This window comes from Stylophora pistillata, chromosome 5, assembly GCF_964205215.1.
Source record: "Stylophora pistillata chromosome 5, jaStyPist1.2, whole genome shotgun sequence".
In the NCBI taxonomy this organism is placed as follows: Eukaryota; Metazoa; Cnidaria; class Anthozoa; order Scleractinia; family Pocilloporidae; genus Stylophora; species Stylophora pistillata.
In genome coordinates, this window is record NC_142523.1 from 38116537 (window position 1) to 38144486 (window position 27950).

Here is a 27950-nt window from a genome sequence, read left to right on the forward strand (position 1 = left end):
CCTTTTGCGAGAGTTTATATTGCAATCCCTTTTCCGTGTAAGTGTGGGGGCGTTTAGATTTTCGAGGCCCAGGATCCTCAGTGTTCGATGCTTGTTCTTCGTCAATCCTTTGAAGAGGCTCGCTCTTACTGTTCTTTGACGTAGATTCTGAAATACCGTCCGCGGTAGCTGAAGGTTCCGAAGTTTCCATAGTTAAATCTAAATCCAAATCCAAATCATTGGTCCAGTCCACGGTCCAAATTTTACGAAGTTCCGAACAAGAGCAGTTCGAGATAATACTGAGCAGAAATTTCTTGAATTCCGCGAACAAGTTTTACTGTAACCACAAACGATCAAACAAACCGATGCAGTTATGGCTGGTGAATTTACTGACTCAAACAAAGTCGTAAAACTAAAGAAATAAAGGAAAACAATACAAACAGAAAAGATTAATTAGGGTGACGATCGATGTCGTAAATAAAATCGAATTTAAAGCAAATACAAATCACAAAAAGGCAGCAAAAATTGAAAACAGATGAAATCTAACCTTGTCCAGCCTTGAAATACAATAAATTCTGGAAAAAATACGCTAAACGAGCGCCCAAAACGATCTAAAATATCCAACTGTGAATCGCTAGTCGACCACACTACCGCTTAACTAACATGGTCACGTGACCAGAAAGGGCGCCAAAAACCAAAGGCGGAGGCCTGGACAGGCAACAAAAACTGGCTACAGTTACAACCGGGGACAGGTCTCTTACTGCTCGAGCATAATTACAATCCAGTCTCAAATACGAATATAGGTATCCTTTCAGTCTGATGCAACTCCCCATCTATCCCTTCGGTTAACGTGTGAACCTCAACGTCATCGCGTCACCCACAAGTATTTGTATGTGCAAGAAGTATATTAATGAAGTGTAGATAAAAAAGATGTCTACTTGTGTGAGTGTGGTTTGTATTGCGTTTGCACAACAGAAGGTAAAAAACGAGTGTTAGTTCGAAATTCAGAGAATAACACTCTTACATGTAGTCACTTTTGATAATACTCGATGCACCGCTTTGCTGATGCACATATCTTGTCTCAACAAGCGGGTGGAGAATCAAGAGAAGCGGTTAACTAAGTGGTCGACTCCGACAATTGAAATACCCTTCCTAATGTGCGACAACGGCAGCGAAACGATAAACGTGAGACTTACGGATCTTAACGGGGGCTGGAAATTACACACCGAGGTAGATGGCCATAAGGTGAGGAAATCATTATGGCAATGCCATTAGAATTCAAAATTAGGACCTAGATAACCTAAAGCGAGGTTCTCTTTATATTGTTTTTCAAGAATACAAGCCTATTTGTTAGTAAATTTAAATAATAAATTTTATCAAATCTGCTGAACGTTTAATATCATCTCGTAAATGCGGAGAGGCAATGGAGAGCTGGACTGGTGATCTGTTAGTCTTAGGTCCAAGCCTCCAGCTGCTTCTCACTAGATTTATTCTCGGTTGCCCTGAGTTCAACTCGTTGGCTGTGGTTTGTATATTGTCAACAGGTTTGCCTCCTGCCAAATGCAATTTATAAGCATTATGTTTATTTATTACATCGCTCGCAGCGCCCGCGGGCAAGATGGAGCGAATCCTGTGTTCTGATTGGCAACCCGAGCGGGCAAGATACGTTCATATTGCCCGCTCGGGATTGCCCGCATCGATCCCGCGCATGAAAAAAATTGAATTAGAACTATGTTCGTAATTCTTGGAAAATTTCGGCGATGGCGGCAAAAAGCGGCAGAAGATAGTCAAAACAAAGAAAACAGAAACGAATCTCGTGAGTTTCTTGTGCTCCAAATAATGTTGGCTTTGTTTCCTGGCCTCGACGTAAACAGGTCATTCTTATTATACTTAATAAAGCGAAATCTTTTTGCAACATAATAAATCCTTCATTAAAAAAGTTTGTTCGGCCAAGATGGCTGGATATTAACCTCGTTCTTTTTTCGCATCTTTATGGACCTCGACTTCGCCTCGGTGCATAGAAATGCAAAAAAATAAACTCGGTCAATATCCAGCCATCTTGACCTCACGCTTGGTTAATAACACATAGTTACACTGTTTGTGTGCAATTTCGCTGTTATCATTATTTTTACTATAGTTATTATTATTGCCATTATCATATTGTAATTAGGTATTTTGAGCTTATCGATGGAGCTTTCGCGAGGGACTAACGATCGAAATTGCAGAGTAATTTCTCTTTAAACTAGTTACGCTGCATAATGATAATAAACTTCTGAGTTGTAGATCATGGGGCCTTCTGATTGCTTCTGAGGGACCGCTTATTATTGGGGAGGATTTTTATCGAAACGTATTACTCCCAACTGATACATTGTGCCAATCAATCTGTGATTTGTTGTAGGAGTTCGTTTGCCTTAATGCCCATGGTCGGAGATTTCAGTGTGAAGGAGCATGTGAGTTCGTACTAAAACAAATTGAAGGTAGAGTGGGAACTGATCGTGACTTCGATTGTACGGTTACGTTTCAACAAGAAGGTCGTGATGTGCATACCATGAAAGGGATCCCTGAGTTTCAGTGTGAGGAGGTAATGTTGTTTGTACTTGACATGATCCATTTTTAAAGTTAGCAACTTATAGATAGGTTTCCGTTTTTCAAATTAAAAGAAAAAAAACCTAAAAACAAAACACAAAGTTAGGTAAATCTGAGGTTGTTTTCATCTCCCATAGATTCACATACATCACTTACCTTCTTCCTTCTTATCGACACTGCCAGAATCGTTTGAAGGTCGACTTACTAGAACTTGCGAAAGAAATTTCTTTGCTTATTAAGAACCTTCTACCTTACTTTCGCCCTTCCAGTAATAAGCCCATTTGCTCAGTCAAGAGCACCTGAAATGTATACTTCTCCATAAATTTCTCCAGTTTCAAGCTACATCAACAGAATAGTCACTAAACATAGTGAAGATATTGAAAAAATTACCGTAACGTCAAATTTCATGTAGGTGGAAGTCCTCGATTAACCTTGCAAAGTGCAGCCGAGTTCCTGGTCTAAAACGTTTGATTTTTCTTTTAATTTTTTTCTTTGAAATGTAATTAATAAATATATCAAACTGTAATTTTCGTGTGAAAATTTTTGTTCCACTTATATCCCTCTGAACATTTAAATTGTTCAACTTAGTATTCATGAACACAATTCTCCGGTGTGAGAACCATTCATTTTGTAACTTTTAATTGCTGGTTTTAGAGGCCGGAGCCAGTAAATGATCCACATCAAAACTCCACAGAGACTGGTGATCCGAAGGTGACACCAAAAGCTCAAAGAGACTTTAATGGTGCAACTGGAAGCTCGAGGTCCTCAGCTCCAGAAGAAGGAGACGGGGGCAACTTTGACGAAAAATCGAAAACTCCTTCAGGTATCTTCGTTGTCGTCATTGCTATGGTTACCATCATGAGGAAAAACAGTGAATCTTCAAATTAACTCACCCTAACAATAACCCAAATCAAACTTTCATTTATTTAGTGTTATCGTGAATTGGAGTGAATTTAGGAGATAATTATTAATACGTATCAAATGAGCGTTTAGTCTACAGAATTGCATCGCGATCGTGAAATGAAATGATAGCCATAAAATGAAGCAGTCTTAAATGACAAGTCAGAACCAGGAAACATATAACCAAAAAGTACACAAAGAACAATTTTAAAATCCTCTATTAATTTTTTTTTCAAGAACTCTCGCCACCCAAGTGGCGAGAGTTCTTCTGCCTTCCCGCAACTTGTTGATGATGACCATCCAGTGACCGAATAAATATGCTTTCATATCAGCCATAAAGATGGAAGTTCTTGGAAAAATCTCCTGCGGGAACTCGAACTGGACTCAGCAACCATTGAACAATTAATAGCGAACTTCAATAAGGATGGAGTGGCTGAGGTTTGTTACCAAGGCCTTTTGATATGGCTGAGAAATTCTGGAGCGGAAGCAACGTTTGGAAAACTACGTGTAGCGTTCGATTCGCCTTACGTGGGTCGTTCTCATTTGCTGGAACAAATTCCCGTTAAGATCGTTTAGAATAAATGCAGCAGCGGTAGAGGGTCATAAAAAGTTTACAAAGTTGCTGTGTAGATATATGTTAGATGCAACATCGAACAGTGTGTTGATCAATGTAGCGGGAAAACCTTCTACTGGCAAGTGGACAGATGGGAAATGGAAATGGTCTTACACAAGTCTGTCAGAGATGTTGGTCAACCAACGGGTTCGGAGTGTTAGCCCCCGAATTTGTAAAATCTGATCACATGTATCCCAGTATAGTGTCGGGCTTAGTTTATAGCAAGTATCTCATCAGTTGACCTCATTTTCAATCAATCAACTCCACTGTTGTTGATTTGGCTAACGTAGCGAATTGCGGGGGGGGGGGGGGGGGGGCGAATAGTTGTGTTCGATAAGCGGACTTTTTCGTTGTTCGAACTTTTCAATTTTCAAATTTTATTCCAAAATGGAGGTGTGTCTGAGATAAGCTCTCAGTTGGTATTTTAAGTATGTACTAAATAGACCTCGAGTCTCACGAATAGCTTACGTGTCCTATCGTCATTCTAAGCAACATATGGCAATCTGCGGTCTTTCCTTGCACTTAGGTGGCACGGAAAGCCGTAAAAATCTTGAACAAAAGCTCATCTTTCAAACCGGCAGTCTAAATCCCACAGGGATCAATGAACGCTTTTCATTCCACTAATTTATTCATGTTTTTCTCGTTGCCATGCATCCACCAATAACGTAGCTCCATTTTCTGCCTTTAAAAGCACACACAACCCACAATTCCTCTATTCGCTCCGACGAAGGGCTAACGCTCGAAACGTCAGCTTTTGTAATCATTACGGTGGCCAATTTACCATTTCAACTTTGTTGATATATCCAAATTATTCCTATCGTCATTGTTCAAGCTAAGATCTCGTACATGGTAGACTTGAAGAGCACAGGTTTTAGAGATGTAGAGTGGTTACAAAGTAAAGTTCAAATTATATTTTAAGAATATCTACTGCCATAGTATAAAGTGTCTGCTCTGGTTTTGAGACTTATTGCATAGTATATACATGATATTATAATTGCATAGAACGGCTTCTCAGTACTATCGATGAACAGTTTGTATATCTTAGTGACAGGTGGATGATAGTAAACACATTGTTGTAACATTTGGTTAAGGGAATGTTTGGCTATTGTTTCAACCACTGCTTAATTAAATTAAGTATTTTACAAAAGTTTATCGAAAAAACTAGTCATTGACAGACTACTTCGCCAGACCACAATTGACATTATCATTGCTTCACCTTAACAAGCACTCACAAAATTTGTGCTCCAAAAATATCTAGACTACTAAGCAGCAAAATACAAACAGAAGAGCTTCCAACAAAACATGTGCCTTTTTAAATCTATTTTGCAATCAATCACTCCAAGAAATTCAATTGTGTTAAATTTAAAGAATCGATTTCTTTAATATCATTGGTATGAAATGTTTCTATAGTTTTTTCGGTCTGTTCGTTTTAAAAGACATGTTGACCACTGCAATTGTTGAACACACACCAAAACAGTTTGAAATAATTTTTATGTTTGACCAACTGTTAAAGCAGGACAAAGAGAGGGACAGCTCTCTGCATTCTTTCCCACCTATCACTCCCTCTTCATTATAAAGCAGAGAAAAGGCAGTCTGTTTATAGGCTTTTCATTTAAATTTCCAGCCACAAACCCCAAAGGTCACTTGTCTCCAGTAGACTACGGAAAAAGCCATTGCTATTAAATGGAATCTCAGGTTTGAAAATTTGCCAGGCCAATGCAGAGCCAACAACATCAGCACAAACAATATGTTGCAATAGGTTATTTTACAGTTCTACTTCATTTATTTTCCCCTGTGTTACAGATGTTTTCAATACTTTGGTCAATAATAGTCAGCATTTAGTCAGCAGCTCAAGGGTATACAATGCTTGTTTCATGCATAACTTCACAAAGTAACGATCAACTTTTAAAACTGGGGCAATTTAGACATCAGGTAAAGCTACATTTCTATAGCAAGACACTTTGTAGCAATACTATCATAAACACTAGTGAAATGTTGATCAATGGCATACGTGTAGAACAAGACAGACAAAAGCAGACAGGTGGCTCTGATAATAACATGGATCCCGAAAAATAAAGTTGAACAAGAATGAACATGAATAAGGTACATGTATCTCGTTCAGTATCTGAGCAATTGCACAGCCACCCCTCCCCTCCACTAACCAAACATTAACCCTAACTAGCTATCAGCAGACTGTTGTTGGGTTATTGAGGAGGGGTTAGTGTACAGTTGCCTAGATACTGATACTGATCCAAAACATTTAACAGGAGGGTAAATAAATAAGATAGAAGGCTTGTTTCACTTCTCACAATGTCCTTCGGAGCTTTGGGTTAAAATTTTTAAACATGGAAACATCACTTTGGAAAGAAAAAGAGAAGTCCTCTCCCAATTTCTCTTGGTGAAATCATCTCTATGTCGTAACTCCTTCTCCATTAACATGTCTAAGAGCACTTCCATTGGAATAATTGGCAAAGTCCTTCCATGTTTCCGTTTCACCACTGACAGCAGCTGATGAGGATTTCAGTGATTTAGGCTCAGAACTTGATTCGTCTATAGTTTCTTGTGACTGAGCTTTAGAGCCGGACTTGGAAAACACGGCTGAGATCGATTTTCCTGGCCACATAGCGCCCAGCTACAAAAAATTAAGAACGTATGTAAGTGGGTCGACGAATTGTAATTTCCCCGGTGACATTTATTCAATCTTTAAACCAGAGTGGTATCGAACCATGTTTGATTGTTTACCTGGCTGCTATGTGAACTTTAATAGAAGTTTCGTTGTTTGCTCTTTTCTAACGCATTTCTTTATATCCACTTGTAAGCCCCGCCGGATTGACACGAGGTTGGTAAGCAGCCTGTTGGAGAGTGGTTCCGACTTAAAAAAACGGGATCTGTGAACGTCTGGACACATCTTTGCCAGGCGGTGGTGACTACCGCGAAGTTTGTGTATATTATCAAATTTTCAAATTCAAGGTAGCCGCGCGCAAGTTTAGTAGTACAGCGACGGTCCAACCTGTGCACTTATTGAATACTTATCAGCCAGTCAGCCCCAATTAACAGTTCCCGCATTTGCAAAACTTGTGAGGGATATGACAAAAAGAGAACATGTTGCTCGATTGTTGCAGAAACATGACAGGCTCGAGGAAATTTTTGGGGCGTTATTCTACAAATTAAAAACTATCGTTGAAATCCCTTTAAAAAGCAATTGTTGAGGCCGCCGTTGTTCCAAGGGTGGATAACGCTATCTACTTAAAAAATCTTGGCACGGTGGATTGTGCAGTACGTTTTCGCAACTTCGATTAGGCGATTTATCATTTAGATAGCCTTAACCTCATTATGAACAGCTGAGCCCTGTAATGGTACAATCACTAAACTCAAGGATACACAAAGATACTCTTTATGCGAAGTGATCGTACATTAAACTTATGCTCATCAGGCCATCAAGACAAAGCTTTGGTTACTTTGATTTTTTTTCTTTTTTTCCTTCTGTGGAGATGTTTGGCTTAACGTTCAGCTTGGGAGCCTCTCGTTTACACAAGTCTAGACAAAAACTTTGATTTTTAGCTGCATTACTTTTATAATCTATATACGTGATCACTTAAGATACTCGGGCGCTTTATTTCACCTTGATAATTTTTGTCGGGAGGAAAAAGCATTAAAAGGACTTATGAATATTCTAATGCAAGATAGTAGCTATCTGTCCATAACTTGATGATGTCATAATTAGGAAAAAAAACGGAAACGGAGTGATTTCTCTAGTCAATGTGATGGCCTTTCCTTGAAGTTGTTACTAGATACTCAGTCCGTGATTGTAGTCATTTGTGTTTTTTTATCCCAGTTTTGAAAAGATTGTGATGATGAAAGGGAAGTTTGAGCACCATTTGAAGTCACTGGGTACAAAACAGTGTACTTCTTTGCTTTTTAAACGGAGTAATTTTCATTGAGTGTTCAAAGCCATTCGGAATTTGTCCTGAAAACTAGTGTCACCCGAGTCCTTTCAACCAATCAGAAACTCTTGCATTATCATTAACATTATTATTATTGTTTGAGTTCTCCTTGGCTCAATCAAAAAGCATTCGGAGAACCGTAGTTTGAGGTTAACTACGTGATTACAACTTACAGAATTTCGCCTCTGTTATCATTATTTACATACAATTACACAGGTAGATCGAAAAAGTAGACAAGGTTATAAAGTGTGTCGAACACTTTACTGGTATATCAGCTTCTTTCTTCCTAATGAAAACGTTTCATTACACAATATTGATTGATTTCATTTCACTTTCCTACATTCCGTAGTTTCATTCTATCTGTGTTTACATGTTCCTTGCTTCTCGTTCTTTAAGTAATCTACTATTCTATAACGAATATACAAAAAAAGCCTAACTTCTAGACAATCTGAGGATGTTTTTCTCCGTTTTAAACGTATACCTTTTTTTCTAAAATAGCAATGACCCCTGGAGAGTTATCATCCCGGGATAGTTGTCACCTTTTCTTAAAGTACTCATAATATCTTTTCTGGTCAGTTGCCGTAATCTTCTTTGGGTGCACGAAAGTGCATTGGAGCTGTAATAGGGAGTTAAGAATTCTTGAGTGTGGAAGGGTTAAAAATGCTGCCATCTCTTTCTATGAGGTATGGATGTCTGTGGCAATGTATAATGATTAGCAGGATTATCATCATTTTATGTCATGAATGTAAGTAAGTCTTGTAAATATGACCTGAATGCTAAGTGAAGACGTTTTGTTTTAACGCATGCTTTCTTAAAAAAAAAAAAAAAAAAAAGAAGTAAAATGTTATCCACAGGTTCACCAACATAAGCACCCAAGGACAGTCATAACCCTTCCCTCCCAGATCTCATCGGTAATTCTCTTTAAGTGCCATGCAATTCTTACGTTGTTAGTTTGGAGAATTTGGTAATGTATCAACTAATAATCTCCTAATTGATATTCAGTCAAACCTATTTAAGTAATACTATTCATTTGATTGCAAAAATCCTTACACCTAAAAAGCATGATCCAAGTCTTTATTTGAATGACACCAGTATTTCTTTATCACGTAAGCTGATATATATATTTAAAATCCCTCTCAATCACTACATTTATCAGAAATGATTCAATACACTGTGATATTTCTGTAAGAGAGGTTTCCTTCCCCAACGCCCCCGCCCCCCACCCCCAACCCCCACCCTTCATCCTGCTGTTGCACTCATCGGACTTTCGGTTTATCATGTTTATCCATTCGTTCGGTGTGGGTCAAAAACTAAACTGCTAGGTTTGTGAGATCCTCTCATTGCCCCTTCCTACCCTTCCCATATAGTCTTTTAAATGAGTATAAGCTGACTCTTTTTCAGTTTCCCACAAAAGGCGGGCTTCAAGTCTGACTCTGTAGATATGACGAAAACTGCAGTACAGCCTTGATCGAAATCAAAGTGATAGATGCTAGGCCTGTGAAAACGGCGGTGAAAGAGCAAAGAAAAATCATATTGACGTGAAGATAACTTTTGAAAGGTCATTGACGTTTCGAAATGTTAAATAAATGTACCTATTCGATGTTTGTGTTTCATGTATACTTTTTAACGGAGGAGATAATACTCATTATACCTCATTCTATGGTTTAACGTATAATAAGCGCTTATTTTTAGGAAGTGTGTTGCATTTTTCCGAGCCTCTAAGAGGTAATGAAAATTGTGAGTAACGAGCCTCATCTGAACTTTTTATCAATCACATAAGGCGTGCGCGACAGACGGAACAACACCAAGGAAATCATTAAAGCGTTAATGTGACCAGCAATAAATTCTGAAACGCTTTACGTTTTGTTGTTAAAAACGAAGCCTGAAAAACAGGAAAAAAAATTTTGAATTAATATCTTGCAGTGAGGTTATGTTGCTCCGTTTTCCGTGGCGTATTTTTGCCCTGTTGTATAGTGCCATACCGCAGCATATTTGTGCGTTACATTGCCTCATTGTGGTTAATTGTAATCCAAGAAATATTTTTGCTCACACGCAGTTGGTCAAAACGCATTACGTGACTGAAAATCCCACGTATAAAACTGGGGGATATTCGAGGATGTACTCAATAAGATACTCCCCAATTTTCAAACCTCACTTCCAATGCGGAAAACTCTGCGCTTAGATTTTAACTCAATGGGAGAAACATTGTGAGGTTGTTACAGGGTAAGGAACATGTTTTTTTTTTTTTTTCATAAAATCGTATCAAAGAACACTGAAAAGTCAACATCCCACGCAAGCTGTTCCTAATCATTGTTTTCCGCGCGTTGGAAATATTTGAAGGATAATAAACACAAAACTGTTCGCATCTTGGAACAGATGATGTCTGCGGAGAGGAATCAGTGTGCGCAATTTTCGCGCCAAATGAAGGCTATTGTTTAAATAACAAAGTAGTGGAATAGTGAAAGAGCTCCAGTATATTAACCATTTCACGCCCAGATCTCGTAGATAGTTATCCTTATTGTCTGCCATACAGTTCTTATGATGTTAGAAATATAGTTAGAAATGCAGAAAGAAACTTTTCCAGCATCAGTAATGCATCACTTGCTCTAGCTAACACCTCATCATCACCTGGGGCAGATAAATCTGACACATTATGCACGAAGCCTTTGTTGATTCACAACGGGTTGATTACTGATGACAAACAGTTCGCTAATGATAAATAAGCTTAAATCCCTTAAGTAACATATAACAGTTCTGACTACAGAACTGACTATTTAGAATTTAGTTTCTGCCAGCGCGGAAAAATGGGGACCAATTGCAAGAAAAGTTATTTCTGGATTGTATATGTTTTGAAAAGTGCTCTGCTTTCTAGAATTCGTCACTCAAATTGTTGAGAAAAAAAGAGCCTGCTCGATATTTCAATAAAAAAATTGTCCTTGATTCTGAAATGCTAATGGGTCAGACAAGTAAACACAAGTCACTTAACAGTCATTAAAACATGCCATTGGCCAAATGGTAATCAATTCAAGCTAGAAGACGGGAAAGTCCCTCGCATCATGTGCCTTTTTGTCATGAAAGACCGCAGTCTTTCATATCTTGGCTTGCACCGCCGCCGCCCAACGAGCCTCACGCCGTTAGCAACCAAACAAAGTCTAGGTATCCAGCAGAGAATCCGTACTTTTAGTCCCCATTCTTTGCTGGATACCAGTGGTTTGCTTGGGTAAAATTTTTGATCGTATTTCGCTCCTAATCTGATAGAGGCGTCAACTTTTACACAATCATGTCATCATCCTATGGCGTGAAAAGGTAATTAAAGAAGCCGTATCCGAAAAAAGTGTACATGGCCGGCGCTTAAAAATAGTGACAAGACAAAGCGCTCGCCCGGAGTGTGTTGCGGCAGTTACAGTCACGTCGAAGAAACATTTCTTAGTCAATGCTTGCGGATTTAGTTAACTTCATAATACTAACATAGGCTGCGACGCTTATTTACTACGACATTTAACTGGCGGCCTGTGTGTTTTGTTTTCTAATCAATTTTACCAGATTTTTGTTTTCGGATCGGAGACAAAGTAAATTCCAGAACCGCCGACTTTTTTTCCGCTGTGTTCGGAATCTTTGACAGCTGACGCTTGGTGCTGTAGTTTTTGAGCATCCGGGTACCAGTTATTGGGAATAAACTCGGCGTATTACAACCTGTAATTTCTTTTGCTGTTTAACGCAGAGTCCACAATACATGGCGGCTTTTTCTCACTGATATTTTATGTCGCATCTGTAGTTTATACACTGTTCCAGTTGTTTTAAATTATATTCATGCAGTACTCATAAGATTCTTTGTCACTGGCCTTCAGATGACCTATATTGGTGCCGGAATCCTCTAGATAGTTGCAAGAGATTACAGACATTATAGGTACGATGTGATTAAGGCACTGGTGTTGAAAATCTTTCTGCGCTACCTCCTCCGCAACGATGATTAAAATCGTGAATAAACAGAGATCGGGGGTAGTAATAATTGTTTTCAAATCAAGATAGATGTTGAACAAGCTGACTAAGCTTTTAAACAGACAAAGACCAACTTTCGTTTAATGACACGTTACAAACAAGTTTAAACTCCCTTGAACTTTAACAGGGATCGTACTGTCTTGCAAGTCCGTTAATTTCAGGGCAAGTCCCCCAATGAATTTAACCAATCCTTGGAAAGTCCTTGATTTTTATATTCTAAAAGCTTCTTGACAGGGGTGGGACGTTAACTTTTTCCGAAAAACCAACTTTAAATACTGAGTCAAGCGCTGTGCGCTAGGGTGGTTTGGAAATTAACATAGAGCGCGGTAGATCCAGTAATGCGTTATTGACCAAGCAGGAAGACTCAAACCTAAGCCAAGCGTTAAGAGCCAAGCGAGAGCTTGCCTGTAGGTTACGCAAAGACAAAATGGCTGCAACGCTGGCCACCGCAGAAAACGCAAAATAAGCAAGGGTTAATAGCCAATCAGCTCACAGAATTCGCTGCATCTTGCACCGCTTGCGAAGCCAGCCATATAAAAAGGAAAGGTAATACATCGGCGTAATATAACTCTCAAAGCAAGAATCTCTCCCAACATATTCATCTAAGGTAGTAAAAGTTTAAAATGTTATGAAAGCTGAAAAAGAAAGGGTTCCGGTGTCGCGCTTATTCAGAGTTACAAGTTTGAATGGCCGAGGGGTGGGCACTTATTCAAGGAAATACGGTATATCGATCACTTGAGGCTGTGCGCGTTACTTCGTGTTGCTTCATACTTTATATTATCTCATATTACCCGGTTTGTCAGGAAATCAATCGTCGTCGTGTGTTTACGTCCTACAAAAACGTCACATCAGAGATTTCACGATCTAGCTTCGCAAAGAAATGTACCACCAGTGTTTTGCGTTGTGTTATTTATTGAGATTTTTTGGCAGCATTTTTTGTTTTGATATTCTCTTCCCATCGCGGTTTGCAGGGTGACTTTTAACAGTAAATGAAGCTGGTTTTCAAATTTTTGTCTCAAACGACTATTTATTCCTGTCACTCTGCTGTAGATATAGGTGAAGAGCTCAAATAACAGAAATGTTTGCGTCACAAGAATTTCTTCACATTATATATCCCAGAAAACCTCAGGCATTACTCTGAATGCCAGAACTTCAGCCTGGGTGAACCAGAAAGGATAGACAATTCTTCCCTATATTAACCATGAATGAAAAGCTAAGTAAGTCAAATATCTCAGAAGCGCTCAGGCATTAAACTGAAAGCCAGGACTTCAGCCTGGGTGAACCAGTAAGGCCGATAGACAACACTTCCCTAGATTAACCTGTGAATGTCAAAGAAAATAAGAATGTTAGGTATCCCAGAAGCACTAAGGGATTACTGTGAATAGCAGAAATTCCGTTCAGCCTGGGTGAACCAGAAAAGATAAACAGTACTTCTCCGTATTGACCATGACTGAAAAAACTTAAAGTATGTTGTATATCCCAGAAGCGCTCAGGCATTACACTGAATGCCAGGACTTCAGCCTGGGTAAACCAGAAAGGATAGACAACACTTCCCTATATTGACCATGAATGAAAAGCTAAGCATGACTTGTTGTATATCCCAGAAGCGCTCAGGCATTACACTGAATGCCAGGACTTCAGCCTGGGTGGACCAGAAAGGATAGACAACACTTCCCTACATTGACAATGAATAAAAAGCTAAGTATGTTATAAATCCCAGAAGCGCTCAGGCATTACACTGAATGCCAGGACTTCAGCCTGGGTGGACCAGAAAGGATAGACAACACTTCCCTACATTGACAATGAATGAAAAGCTAAGTATGTTATATATCCCAGAAGCGCTCAGGCATTACGCTGAATGCCATATAAATCTTAGAAATATGACAAATAAATATATATCTCACAAGTGACCAGGCAACACTAAACAAAATAATATTGTTGCAGGATAAGACCTAAAGAAAATAGATTTTTTTAAATGATACAATGTTGACTATGCCTTACTACAATGGGTGCACAGAATTTAAAAATTAAAATGTTATACACTGCAGGCAGAGCACATAAAGTAACATCACATGGCTCCTCTTCAAGGAGAAAGAGCAAGTCATCTCTTAACCCCTTCCATCTGAAACAGACAGAAAAAAAACAGTGAATTTAGTGTCCACCTTTATAATCCAAGCTTACCATGTTTTTGCTGGTAACTGGGTAAAAGTGAAGAACAGCTCCCCTAAAAGTCTGTCGGCCGACTGTCGGCCAACTGTCGGCCGGCAGTATACCAACTGTCCATCAAACTAAGTATCCCAAGTGAGATTTACAGACATGTATTCCAATAGAAAGTGAAATACCATACTGCAAGCTGGAACTTTTTATGCATGTCAATGCAGAAATGCAGAGTTGTACCCACCCCCAATATTTGCTTTGCTCTTTAGGAAACACTCAGCAAAGGCTTCCCCAAAAGGAACATCAGGACAGGCACATTCCTACAAATAAATTGCATGTATCACTCACTAATGAATTAACTGAGCTAAAGTCATATAATGTTCACTACTAATGGTAGATATATAATCACTGTTCACCACAGATAAAATATGTTCACTTTTATGGACACCTTTCGTCTGCCTTTCTGTAAAGTCAAGAAAGCCAAGAAAGCTCTCACTAATTGATTATAAATAAATTGCATAACAAATACCGGTAGGCTGAACATGTTTTGTGTTATTGTATAATTCCGCCATGATGCATGTCATTTAGCATTGCAGGTATAACCTACCTTAATAACTTTGCAGAATACACAGCACTCTGTGTCCAATCCTTGCTTGCAAAGTTCATTGATATATTTTTTGGCATCACCAACTCTTTGCTTGAGCAGCATTATCAGTGTTTTGTAATCAAGAGTAACTGTCATGAAAAAAGACAAGAAGATAACAAGAAGTTGAAGTTAAAATAGCTACACCAAAGATCTCAAATGTTATACTTTCCCAGATATTTTCTAACACTGCCAAGCATAAAATGGATTCAATAATTACTATCACGTAGCTAGACATGTAACTTAAAAACATTGCAAAAATAAAAAATAATAAGACAAAAAAAAATACAAAGAGTCAAGATTGGCACACAAATAACCTGGAAATTTAACTTTAAAAGCATCTTCCATTAACTACTATTCCAGTTTTCTCAATGGCATCCCTCTGGCGATTTAAATCTTTTATCGTAGAAAAATAGAAATGAAATAAATTATAATACTGTCAAGACCCTATCAAGGAAACAAACCCGAAATTTCTCCTAAAGTAGCCATAAAAAAAGGATCATAGCTAGAAGACTTAGAGGCTCAGCGTAAAATCAAACTCAGCCAATTATGTGATTTTCCTGCCAAGCAGAGATGAGTTCTGATACACCGTAAAACCAGCATTCACAACAAAACATAAGACAGCAAAATCACTTTTTCCAATCTTAATAAAAATATAAACGTTATGACTTACCCCGGTTCGTCTTAGCTTGGAAATGCTAAGTAACGTTTGCCAAGCTTTTCTTGAGCCAGGATCCTCGCTGCAGTTTGAAAAACAGCAGGTTCCAGTCTGTTACTCTGAGAGATTGCAAAAACTGTTTCAAAAACTGTTTCAAACGCTTGCAGTAGGGTGCTGCTGTTAATTTTAGTTTTGTCAAGGATGTCGTTGAGCATTCGCCCCACCTCAGGACTGTGGACCTGACAGCTACGACATATATTTGATCGATGTCCACATATCCTCGCGGCGACCTTCTCCTCAATTTTAACTCTGATGCTGATCTTACTTAACTAATTCTTTTATTTCCTCTAATAGGAATTCTAGCTGACTCCGCGCTTGATTGAGGTCGGCCTTCTGAGTCGATCGTTTTCAATTCGAATAACTGCGGAGGCATCACGAACAGCTTTCAGCTCCTCGCAAAAGTCATCGCTTGGTCGAGTCTTGCTAGTCTCCGTTTTGATTTTAGGCGAATTTATTTTATCGATCAACCAAAGATATCTCACCACTTCTCCTTCTTCGAATTTCTGCCGGAAGATGGTAGAAACAACTCCAAATAGAGAGGCGATGTCCACTTTGTTGTTCTGAACATATCGGCCATCCACGCTTCCCCCATTTTTTTAAAGCTGGACCGTACAAAACGCTTGGAAAATGTGCCACTAACAGGCTACTTCAAAAAACTTGCTGAGTCTTATGCCATATTTCTTGAAATTTAAGATAAACCATTCCCTTGACTCATCTGGAGGAGAATGAACCAATTCAACTCTTCGAAGTTTGAAGGGATCCATAACTGCACTCGACCTCGGGAGACTAAACATTCCCGCTTTTGCGTACTCATATTAATATGAAATCCAATCTCCAAACGTCAATAGGGCGATCCAGCCCCTAATAAAAAAAAGGCGTCATTATACCCAGCAGGAACAGAGATTGTACAAATTCAAGCAACTACTCAGATTACTGCGAGCAATTATCGAAAAAGGCTGTCAACGCGATGAAACTTATCCGGTTTATGACGTCACTCCATAGCAACCAGCCTTTTCGAATATTTGAACTTCCGTTTACCTGTGGGCCGGGTGATCTTTGTTGCAACCCAAGCATTGCATGTGTCTTCTGTTTCTATCGAAATCCGCGTCGTTCGCGTGGTAGTTTCATAATCAGTTGTAAACACCAATTGGTTTTGAAAGGTAAGCCGAAGTTCACGAAAGTTTGATTACTCTCTGTTTTAAATCGACATTTTAAAAGTAACCAACATGCAGTGCATTAGTGCGTGTATCCTTCGTCGCCAAGACCTGAAAGGCAAAAATCCTAACAGTAGTAAACTCCAAGAGATCAATTCCTTGCGATTAACTACTCTATGATAAGTCCTATGAGCCTTAGCTACACTTTGATAATTTTAGCTAGTTTTATGGATTATACTAGGCTGAACGTTTTACACTTTACTGCTCAGATGCATTGCTCTTCAACTGTTATTTTATTATTTTATCAGGAAACCATTTCCAATCGACCATAGCATGAAGATCACTTGGTGGATTTTGTCACTGTCAGCATTGTGGACTTGCAACCAAAGGACAAACTTGTGTGGAGGTGAATAGAAAACAAAATTATGATGCATGTTATTTTGCACTTACTGCTGCTATTTCAATCATCTTCACACCCGTTCTCCTTCATTGTTAACTAAAATTACGATTCGGAAGTGATAGATATTTTAGATGACTTGTTAGTAAACCCCCAAAAATTTCTTTGACCCTTGTTTAAAACCGATAACACAGAATTTCAAAAGAAGTAGAATGAACGGAAACCTTCGATGAAGTTATTTAAAATGTGGGAACTAAAAACGATTGATTACAGTCAGAGAGCTCATATCGTGAAATACAGCATCAGTTTTTCAGCTTTGATTTTGGCGGCTTTCCAAGACTAACCAGTAATCTCTGAAAAGAGTGGAAACCGAATTAACCTTCTCCAGGCCTTACCTATTCATTTGCGCCCAAGCTGAAGATGCTTTTAAGACTCCGGTTTAGCTTGGGCAAGCTCGACATTATATTTAATGAGGTCGTGGGAAAGTATGGTAACCTTGAAGGTTACTGCCTGTATCAATTGTTTCTGATTTTTTTATAGTAAGGGTTTTATAATAGGGAGTGTTCCGTGTCGCCGGTTGTCACGAAACAAAAGAAGGTGCTTCAGAACGTCAGTTCTTAGTCCGTTGTGAACTGCGACGAGTTGAAAAGATCCTTAAATATCTCCAATGGAATGGAGGGCAGGAAAAAGCTCGCGATGGTCCGAATTAAGGCTATGTGCCTGATGTTTTTCTCCATTCCTCGGCGATAACTGTCCAATTATTGTGGGAGGAAATCTTCGGATTGATTAGACCAATATCAAGTTGATAGTTGGACTCCGAGCTTTTTGCATCAATTTCCCTCTCGCTCTTTTAATTAAATGTAAGAATTTTTAGCATTTCAGTCTATTAATCATTAATTAAAGCATTTCGATGTAATCATATTAACATGTCTTAACTTTATTTCTGACACGCTCTTCATTTCTTCGCAGCTACAGTTGAAATTAGTTTTCTAGCTGTTGGTAACAAATTTGTATTTATCATTTTCATTTGCCCAGCTACCTTATGCAGCACCTCATGTTTGTTAGTTTCTAACACAACGGATATTTTCACTGTGGACTTTCAAACGTCTACTATAAACCCGGTTATATCGGGTTTAAAAAGTGCTGCTGTGATAGACGTTCATTTCGGTTTGGGCCTCGTATTTTGGAGTGACGTCACAGAACTCAACATCAAACGTCTTCACATTGATACTGATAATAAAACCACGATTATTAGCAATATTGGAGTTTGCCATGGACTAGCTGTAGAATGGAGGACTTTCCGGCTATTTTGGACTGATAAAACAAATAACTCCATATCCGTATCAGACCTGGATGGCAATAACCAACATGTGATAATTTCTGTTGGTCTCGATGAACCCAGAGGGATTGCTTTGGATCCTGACAACAAGTAAGTGTTGGTTTTAAGCTAAAAATAGATACCTACATCTAATATCCCAATGAGTTTTTGATCCTGAATTTACCACGGGCAATTCAGTTTACCCAGCCTATTAACTCCCTTTTTGTGCTCCGTTTGTCTTTTTTAATCTATCTCTCGATTGCATCTCGAGTTAAATTTCGGGAGGCTCATTGCAAATAAGTTGTTTGAATTATTCGTTGAGCTTTGTGTATGTGTCTGAGGGAAGAGGGGGGAGGAAACAGAGGTTCGTTGGAAGTCAAGTTAGATAATGATTTCACAATATCTTTTCTTTTTTTTTTTTTGACCCACAGCTTTATGTTCTTGACTAATTGGGGAGTTAACCCCAAAATTGAAAGAGCTACCTTAAGTGGAAACCAAAGAGTTGCTATCGTAACAAAGAATCTTTATCAACCAAATGGTATTGACTTGGATAAAGGAAACAGACGCATATTCTGGGTGGATGCAGGCTTGGACAGAGTAGAATCCATCGATTATAATGGCGATAACAAGACCGTTCTTTTTCGACAGAGTGGTTTACATCCATTTGGAGTTGCTTTTGTTCCGCCTTTCTTGTTTTTCACCGACTGGCATACGAGTAGAGAGGTTCATAAACTGGACGCCCTTACTGGAGAGGTACTCCGCAGTTATAGCATCAATGGTGGACAGCCTATGGGCGTCGTAGCATATAACGGCTTCCGGCAGCCCTCGGGTAAAAAATGTTCAACGCATACGAAACCCCTATAGTTAACGGATTTTATAAAGTCCATTTAAGAATTTAACCCTAAAATAGATATTTAGAGAGACTCTATTCGTGCTAATTCGTTACGTGACGCTGTGTGGGGTTATTTTTCCAAAACACCGTTATTCTAAATATTGTCTTCGTTTCTCGATAGCAATTACATATATTTACCCGAGTTTATTCACTTTTGACGTGATAGTTACGTTAAGCAAACGTTACGATATTATCCTTTATGCATACATACATACATACAAACTTTATTGGAACTCCCTTCAAAAGGGCTTTTCAATCATAACAAACTAACTAAACTTATTTACAATAACAATTTAAACTAAGATTATTTCTTGTAAAACATATTTTTAAAGAGTCTTCTTAAAACTATCAATCTCTTTCACATTCTTAATATTCTCAGTTAGCCCATTCCATTCTCTAGGACCCCGGTAGTAAAACCCCCTTCTTATAAAATTCTTCAAACAGGATGCTTTCAACCTTTACGCTTTATCCCCCAGCGTTTTTATTATGTAGTTGATTTGGCGGAAACAGTTCACTTAAGTGATTTAAACCTGATTAAAAGATTTCCACTTCATACATATCCTCAATTGACACGAGAAATAATAATGATATAATAACCATAATAATAACGATAATAATAATAATGATAATAAGTGTTATTTTATTAGGGTGACCATTATATACCTTTTGTATTTAAGATACAGCATATTTTCTATATGTTTACTAACTTCAGGTACCTGGTGCGTATTTTCTTATTTTCCTTTGGATCTTTTTTGTATCTGCAATCGAATTATCCTATTTTTCTTAAAACCTTCTTTGTCTTTGTTAGCTTCAAGTCCATGTTCTTCAAACAATGGAGGCTGTAGTCATTTTTGTGTCCCAAAAAACTCCAGTCATGAGTGCCTGTGTCCAACAGGGTTGGCAGTGAAAAAGAATGGAAAGATGTGTGAAGAAAGTAAGTCTTTTGCTCTTGAGTTATTCTTTTGAATCACATTTCTGGCGTGATTCTAATCAGTATTTATTTTAATTCCAGAAATAAGTAGTGCAGTAAATGGTTTGAACCCGGGGGTAACATGTGAAGGTGTAGTCTGATCGTCCGGGTGAGTGTAGTCCTGAGAAGGACTGTTGTCGGTGGCAGTGACTGACGTTTCGACAACCTGTGCGGAAGTCATCATCAGAGTCAAGTGAGTGATTGTTGTCAGTAGAATGTTCTTATTCCAGTTCGTGTGAAATGATCGGTTGGTTTTGCCGTGATGTTATTGGCTGTAAGACTCAAGTGACGTAAGTCGTTCGTGATTGGTCTGTCGGTAAAGCTAGGTTGTTCTTTTTCGGTCGTTTGTGACGTTTATGTCGTGAATGAGTCGTTTGTATGGGGCGGGTAGTTGTTGACATCTGTTTAGGGGAGTCTGTTCTAAGTTAGTAAACCAGCTTTCCAGAGTCAGTCGTTGAAAATAGTCAGTGCTGTAGGTTAGGCATTGCGCAGAGTCCCAGTCAATGTTGTGGTTGGTAAGTCGATGGTGTTCAGCAATGTGATTGCTGACATCACCTTTCCTCGTCGCCCGTCTGTGTTCAGTCAGTCTTGTTGTGAGGTTTCTGCCAGTCTCACCGATGTAGGAGGCTTGGCAGTCGGAACAATTGATCTTATAAATCGTTCCCTGTCTGTTCCTCGGTTCGTCTTTGTCTTTAACGTTGGTTAGTAACTGACGTAGTGTGGTGATGGGTCTGTGGGCGACGCGGATATTGAAGGGTAGTAAGATGCGCGAGATGTTTTCAGACATACCTTTTATGTACGGTATGGTTGCTGTAGTCGTAGGGGTTGCGGTGTCGTTTGTTTCGGTAGTGGTAGTGGGTCGGTGAGTGTTTCGTCGGATGAAGTCGTTGTTGTAGTTGTTCTTCGTAAAAACACGGTGAAGGTATTTGTTCTCGTCGGATAAGCTGTCTGTCGAGTCACATACTAGTTGTGCGCGTCGTGTTAGAGTTCTGATAGTTGTGGCTTTGTGTGATGTAGGGTTGTAGGATGACTCGTCTAGTAATCTGTCGGTGTGTGTCGGTTTCCTGTAAACTGTCGTTCGTAATGAGTTGTCGTTGTGGCTTACCAGGCAGTCTAGAAAAGGAAGTTTGCCATTTTCTTCGACTTCTCTGGTAAACTGTATGTCAGTGTTTTGTTCGTTAAGGTGGTTGTGGAATGCGTCAATTTCGTCGTGTCGAACGGCGGTGAATGTGTCGTCAACGTAACGTAACCAAAGCGGTATCGTTTGTCGGCAAGTCGAAAGGGCGAAACAAACGACACCGCAACCCCTACGACTACAGCAACCATACCGTACATAAAAGGTATGTCTGAAAACATCTCGCGCATCTTACTACCCTTCAATATCCGCGTCGCCCACAGACCCATCACCACACTACGTCAGTTACTAACCAACGTTAAAGACAAAGACGAACCGAGGAACAGACAGGGAACGATTTATAAGATCAATTGTTCCGACTGCCAAGCCTCCTACATCGGTGAGACTGGCAGAAACCTCACAACAAGACTGACTGAACACAGACGGGCGACGAGGAAAGGTGATGTCAGCAATCACATTGCTGAACACCATCGACTTACCAACCACAACATTGACTGGGACTCTGCGCAATGCCTAACCTACAGCACTGACTATTTTCAACGACTGACTCTGGAAAGCTGGTTTACTAACTTAGAACAGACTCCCCTAAACAGATGTCAACAACTACCCGCCCCATACAAACGACTCATTCACGACATAAACGTCACAAACGACCGAAAAAGAACAACCTAGCTTTACCGACAGACCAATCACGAACGACTTACGTCACTTGAGTCTTACAGCCAATAACATCACGGCAAAACCAACCGATCATTTCACACGAACTGGAATAAGAACATTCTACTGACAACAATCACTCACTTGACTCTGATGATGACTTCCGCACAGGTTGTCGAAACGTCAGTCACTGCCACCGACAACAGTCCTTCTCAGGACTACACTCACCCGGACGATCAGACTACACCTTCACAGAAATAAGTAGGTTTATTCTTTTCACGGATGCCGCCGCTAAATCGACAAACATCATCTCGCTGGATGTCAACTATTTGGTGTCTAAAACCTTGTTCAGGTTCCGTGTTGGGCATCTTCCCATTGCTTCGGATTTTGACCCCGTGGAAGATCGTGTGTATTGGACTGACGTAGGTCAAGGGCGCATCATGAGTGCCTTCAGGAACGCATCTTCAGTGAAGACCATGTATTTTTGTAATGTTCTTACTCCTGAAGGCCTAGCGATTGATCGAGTGGGACGAAACGTTTATTGGACCGATACTGGGACAGATAGAATCGAAGTCGGTCATCTTGATGGAACGAAAAGGAAGGTCGTATTCAAAGACGGTCTTGATAAACCAAGGGCTATAGTGCTCGATGAGATAAATGGGTAAATATTGATGCAAAAGTAAAAACGAAACATGTATGCTAGCAATGAATTTTCAGGCGAAATTCTCAAGGCACCTCGGAAACTGCACACGAAAGGCGCTTTTAATACGTTATTATTTTAAAATTTCTCATTCAAAATACTTTCTCATTCTGGTGGCGCAAGTAATCGAGGGTTGCAGAAATTTCTGTTTCTTCTTGCTTCAGGAAACACTTGCCTCTTATCGGCCAGTCAAATTCAAAGTTTGACATGAATTGCACCTTTTCATTCTTAGTTTTAAAGCCTTGGGTCATTTACCAGTTTAAATTTGAGTATTCGACGATTCCTTTAGGCAGCTCTTCTGATCTCATCGGCCCTTGTCAATTGATTGGGCTTCGTTTTGTGACATGTGTGCATAATGCACTGCAAACGCTTTAAATGACCTAGATTTCTTTTTGTCCCTTGCTCTAAGTTTGATGTACTGGACAGATTGGGGCAACAATCCAAAGATTGAGAGAGCCGAGATGGACGGCTCAGGGAGAAAGTCCATTGTTACAGAAAGTATAGTGTGGCCAAATGGACTAACCATCGACCATGCTACAAACCACCTGTACCGGGCTGATGCTTATCTGAACACTATAGAGATGTCCGACCTTAATGGAGGAAACAGACAGGTTATAATATCAACTGCAGCTAAAATACATCCTTTTGGCTTAACATTGTACAAAAATTTGCTCCTGTGGACCGATTGGAATAAGAATAGTATTTTAAGTTACAATCTAACTAGTGCGAAACAAGAAACGGTTGTTCCTGATCTCCAGAGACCGACGGACATTCATGTTTATAATGCATCCACGTCATATTCAGGTATTTAATATGCAATATATTTTAGAATTTAAGGCTTCAAGATTTAACTTTACTTTACCTTTGCTGCGCTGCACCTAAGTAAAACTTCAATGTGCGGCGAACAAAAATTCTGAAATCCATCAACTAAAATCATCTAATGGGAAGAAAGAGAATGCCTTAAGCCTCACTAACATTTTCAAGTCATCAATGCTAATAGGAGAAACGATAGTCTGAAATAGTAAATGTACATTAACAGATGTTTAAGTCATCCTAATTTTTATCTTATCAGCTCCTTAAATACGTGCTCAAAACACTTGGGTGTGCAGTGATTTCTTGCTTCCGAAGCCAGGAGGATTCAAATGCGCATGCCCAACTGGGGTAGCACTAAAGCCTGATGGAAAAAATTGTGACAATGGTAAGAGCACACGTTATAAATTCCTTTCCAAGTCTCTTAAGGTGCTCTTTTAAGCTGGCCAAACAAAATACGTAATAAATAGGAAAAAAAGTATAGGATTAACAGTAGGATATGTATTTTAGAATTCCGGTGAAGGAAATTATTTGTTGTTATCATATGACTCGTCCGGCCCCTCTCGCGCAATCCAATAGAAAACTAATGTGAAAGCTGTCGTGTTTACAGGGCCGGACCAGCTCAACTTGTAACAAGCTCTAGCATAGGTTGTGTAGGGAAAGAAAACACACTTACCAAATCCAGCTAAATTAGTTCATCTTTGAACATGGAGAAAATATTTAATAGCTTATGCTGATAACGTCTTTAATAAGCTTTCATTTGTGCTTATTATCACATAAATATGATGAAATTACGAATTTTTCCTCTCCTCTACGCTCAAGATATGTTCTATGAGGCAAAATCAAAGAAATTTATGATCTTTGCTGAAGCTTATACTGGAGAAATATACAGCGTTGCAATTTCAGTGTCAGAGGGCCCTTGCGAACCTCTGGAAACTAGGAGAAACATGTACATCTACAGTCCCGAAGCTGTCGACTACGATCCATTCGAAGGTAAAGTGTATTGGACTGATGTCAGCCGAGGACTAGTGGCAAGAGCTTTTCCAAATGGGTCTTCCGTTGAAGTTGTCGCAGAACACGATGTTTGGACTCCAAGGGGGCTTGCCATCGATTCTGTTGGACGCAATATTTACTGGACTGATGATAAAATTGAGGTAGCACGCTTGGACGGTTCATCTAGACGAAGTCTTGTAAAATTAAACCTTGAAAGTCCTAACGCCATAATGCTCGACATAGCAGAAAGGTAATTCATAGAGAAAGATATTTTTCTTTCGTCTTGTCACGAGCTTGAGACAAAGAAAAAAGTCTGAATCCCCATGAGGAATATGGTTCTATTTTCTTTTCTTTTTTATTTCAGAAAGATGTTTTGGGTTAATGGTATGTTGCCTTCAAAGATCGAGCAAGCGTACATGGACGGTTCTTCCAGGGAAGTTCTTGTTATTCCTGCATTATCGTGGGTCCTCTCGCTTGCTCTGGACCACTCTAGCAGAATCTTGTACTGGTACGATATGATGCTTCAAAAGATTGAAAGAGTGGACTTCCAAGGAAATAACCGAATGGTTATACTAGATTTATCATCTGATGATTCGCAACCATTTGGATTGGCGTTATCCGATAACGTTATGTATTGGTCTGACAGGAAAAATAGAAGTATTAACAAGTACAATATGAGTTCTTCACTCCGTGAAGTTTTGGTTCGTGGAATGGGATCACCAAGGAAGCTACACATTCATGATGATACAGAAGTTTTTTCTGGCGAGTGGTTTAACATGATATAATAAGGCTAAGAATCTAAGTTCCTGTTATACAATACGCCTTATTCATAACATAATCCCTCTAAGCCATGTCTGCCCCCCTTATTTTGGTAAACTCAAGGAGAGTATAGACACCCCTATTGAGTTTTGATTACATGGAAATCCCATAAAGCGTCTAGTTGTACAACATAAAATCAGTGTAATGCTTATCACTTTATGCTGTTGGGACTAGGTTCCTTGAGTTTTGATAGAATGCCTAAGTTAAGATAGGGCCTTTATAGAGTGAATTTAATATCCTGGCCCTATCCTCTCTCGGACTGAAGCGGTTAAAACTATGAAGAGCAATGATCATGCAGTAGTTTTCCCTGCAATCTTCTGCAATATCACGAGCAGCTTTGGGAGCAGTTATTTTCTTGTCGTTCCTTGTGCGACCGTGGTTTCGGATATTGCAGGTTCCTTTCTTTTTCACTTTTCCTTACCTTGATATCCAGGATCCACGAGCTGCTCTAATTTTAATGGAAACTGCAGTCATCTTTGTCTACCCAATCCAAGCGGACATCGGTGCTTTTGTCCTGAAGGAGTAGATCTAGAGCCTAACGATCCCTTTACTTGTCAAAGAGGTAACCGAGGATTTATGACACTTTTAAGGGTTGTCTCTTAGTCTGAAATTATCAAAACGAAAGGGAAAAATATATGCGATTTATATTTGTTACAATTTGGTTGTTATTCTTTAGATAACGATAGTACGAGAATGCCATCTTAGGACCCGAATCATTTTTACAGAATGGCCGGCCGTTATCAATTTTGTTTATATTTTAGCTCGAAATTCTGTGCTTTCATCATGCAATAAACTGTGTCATTCAGTAAATTTCGATATTAGCCTGAATACACTTTGCACGTCCCCTGGAGTACTATTTTGTGCAAATATAAATTTTCAAGTGATCTCTCGACGTTAAGTAGTGTTTAATGATCTTAACAGTTCAGCCGTTCCTAAGAAAACCGATACATTATTCTTACGGTTAGGCTAGTGAACAGGAAACTTTAAATAGCAATCGAATTTTTGCTGTTCCCTTCATGCGATCATGCATCAGTGATACGCTGTCCGCAGCTGTCTGCCCCCTTCCACGGAAGCTTACAGCCCTGTTCTAATCTTCCCGGACACACCTGTCAGTTTTCCTGTGACAAAGGGTACTTTCTAATGGGATCAACAACGCGGACCTGTAGAGACAATGGCACGTGGAGCGGTGGGGAAGCTCAATGCAACGGTAAAGTTACTAAAGAAAAATAACCAGTTTTCAAATGTTTTAGAAGAGAAAATTAATGAATCGATAAAATGAGTAGCCTCAAGAAAAGAACAAAACCACCGAGATAAAGGTATTACAGTACTGTGAAAAAGTAATGTAAAGGATAATCGCCAAATATCGCGATCATCGCGATATATCGGCGATATTTTTATTTATCTCCGCTGCAACAATATATAGGCGATATATCGCAGGGCCATTGTTTAAACAAGCGCGCGATATCGCCGATAAATTGTGGAACTCCTCGCGAATTATCGTTTGAGCTCAGCGATATATCGTTTGAGCTCAGCAATATATCGCTGTAGTTCAACGATATGTCGTCTCCGCCTCGCCGATTGACTGTTTACATCCAACGAGATATCGTTGCCGCCTAACGATATCTTGTTCATACTAAGCGATACAGCTATCGATACATCGTTTGCGGTGAAATCGTGAAATGGGCAGTATGATGAATTCAAGCCAGTTTCGCCACATACTAGGTCGGCTATCTAGTTGGCTATCTAGATTCTCAGTCTCACTGGAGCAATAAAGATATTACATGTAGAAACATTTGAAATATTGCTTTGCCTAAATGCAAATGATCGCAAAGAGAGGACAACTCAATGGGGATAAAGGGCGAGAAAGATATGTACGGATAGACACAGTTACACAGCCAAACAGATGTAGAAGTTGATGCAGTGGAACGCAAAATGCAAGCAAATGACTCTTTAACTAGTGAATTATTCTTCTTTTTGGAACTTAATTTTTTTTTTTTTTTTTTTTTTTTTTTTGCTTTCAGTGATCAATTGTTCCAAGCTTGTGGTTGATCCAGGAGATCCACTGCGCATGAGCAGCTGTGGCAATACTTATGGAGCACAGTGCAACTTTTCCTGTTCCAATGGTTATCGCATAAATGGCACCTCATCCCTCACGTGTGTTACCCGAGGTGACAGTCCCTCAGGCTTTTGGGACAAACGTCTGCCAACGTGTCATGGTAAGAGTTGTCCCATTTTTCTTTGTTTTATTGTTTTTTTGGTTTTCTTTTTGTTTTGTTTTTTGTTTTTGTTTTTCAAATTCTCAGAACGGGCTTTCAGTGGAAAGAAAGAAAAATTACTATGATTTATCTTTTTCATGAAAATTTTTTCAACTATTACCTGTGGTCCTCTTTACTCACGGCAGACGTAAGTTGATACTTCAAGTTAAAAAAGGAGAAAGACAAGAAATGAAAGGAAATGAGCCATAAAATAATGAGATGAAACATAGATTGGCAATAATTCTTTCTAAGTAGGGCTGCATCAAGGTTTACGAATCTTGTAAAAAAATAATTTTCCCCAGATTTTTCAA

General features: G+C 39.2%; 2 protein-coding genes, 1 long non-coding RNA gene and 2 pseudogenes across 10 annotated transcripts in view; 2 read left to right on the forward strand and 3 right to left on the reverse strand.

The window, feature by feature from the left end:
- Positions 1-721, reverse strand: part of LOC148731845 (uncharacterized) — a 2844-nt gene extending 2123 nt beyond the window's left edge. Inside the window, exons 1-2 of the mRNA XM_088759881.1 lie at positions 527-721; positions 1-391 (exon numbers count right to left, since the gene is read on the reverse strand). The exon at positions 1-391 is cut by the window's left edge and continues 2123 nt beyond it. Of these exons, the coding sequence (XP_088616007.1) occupies positions 1-190 (190 nt within the window). The 5' untranslated portion in view covers positions 191-391; positions 527-721. The remainder of the gene's footprint in view (positions 392-526) is intronic.
- Positions 1-3468, forward strand: part of LOC111339589 (netrin receptor UNC5B-a-like) — an 18902-nt pseudogene extending 15434 nt beyond the window's left edge. Inside the window, exons 8-10 of the transcript XR_016001513.1 lie at positions 1069-1224; positions 2378-2560; positions 3220-3468. The product of XR_016001513.1 is annotated as a netrin receptor UNC5B-a-like (transcript). The remainder of the gene's footprint in view (positions 1-1068; positions 1225-2377; positions 2561-3219) is intronic.
- Positions 1-27950, reverse strand: part of LOC111340954 (uncharacterized) — a 198673-nt gene that overhangs the window by 43344 nt on the left and 127379 nt on the right. The gene's annotated exons all lie outside the window — the stretch shown is intronic.
- Positions 13029-15613, reverse strand: LOC148731846 (uncharacterized). 6 transcript variants are annotated; one of them, XR_016001132.1, is made up of 5 exons: positions 15495-15613; positions 14786-14913; positions 14423-14498; positions 14018-14143; positions 13029-13340 (listed from the first exon to the last, which is right to left on the reverse strand). It is a non-coding gene; the product is annotated as an uncharacterized LOC148731846 (long non-coding RNA). The 6 variants fall into 6 exon arrangements; XR_016001128.1 differs by lacking the exon at positions 14423-14498 and having other exon boundaries at positions 14023-14143; XR_016001130.1 differs by lacking the exon at positions 15495-15613 and having other exon boundaries at positions 14023-14143; positions 14786-15087.
- Positions 16572-27738, forward strand: LOC148731847 (low-density lipoprotein receptor-related protein 4-like; annotated as a pseudogene). Its single transcript, XR_016001133.1, has 13 exons — positions 16572-16699; positions 17002-17099; positions 18126-18519; positions 18840-19237; positions 20109-20234; positions 22318-22723; positions 23172-23584; positions 23847-23960; positions 24395-24815; positions 24930-25327; positions 25818-25946; positions 26418-26591; positions 27406-27738. The product of XR_016001133.1 is annotated as a low-density lipoprotein receptor-related protein 4-like (transcript).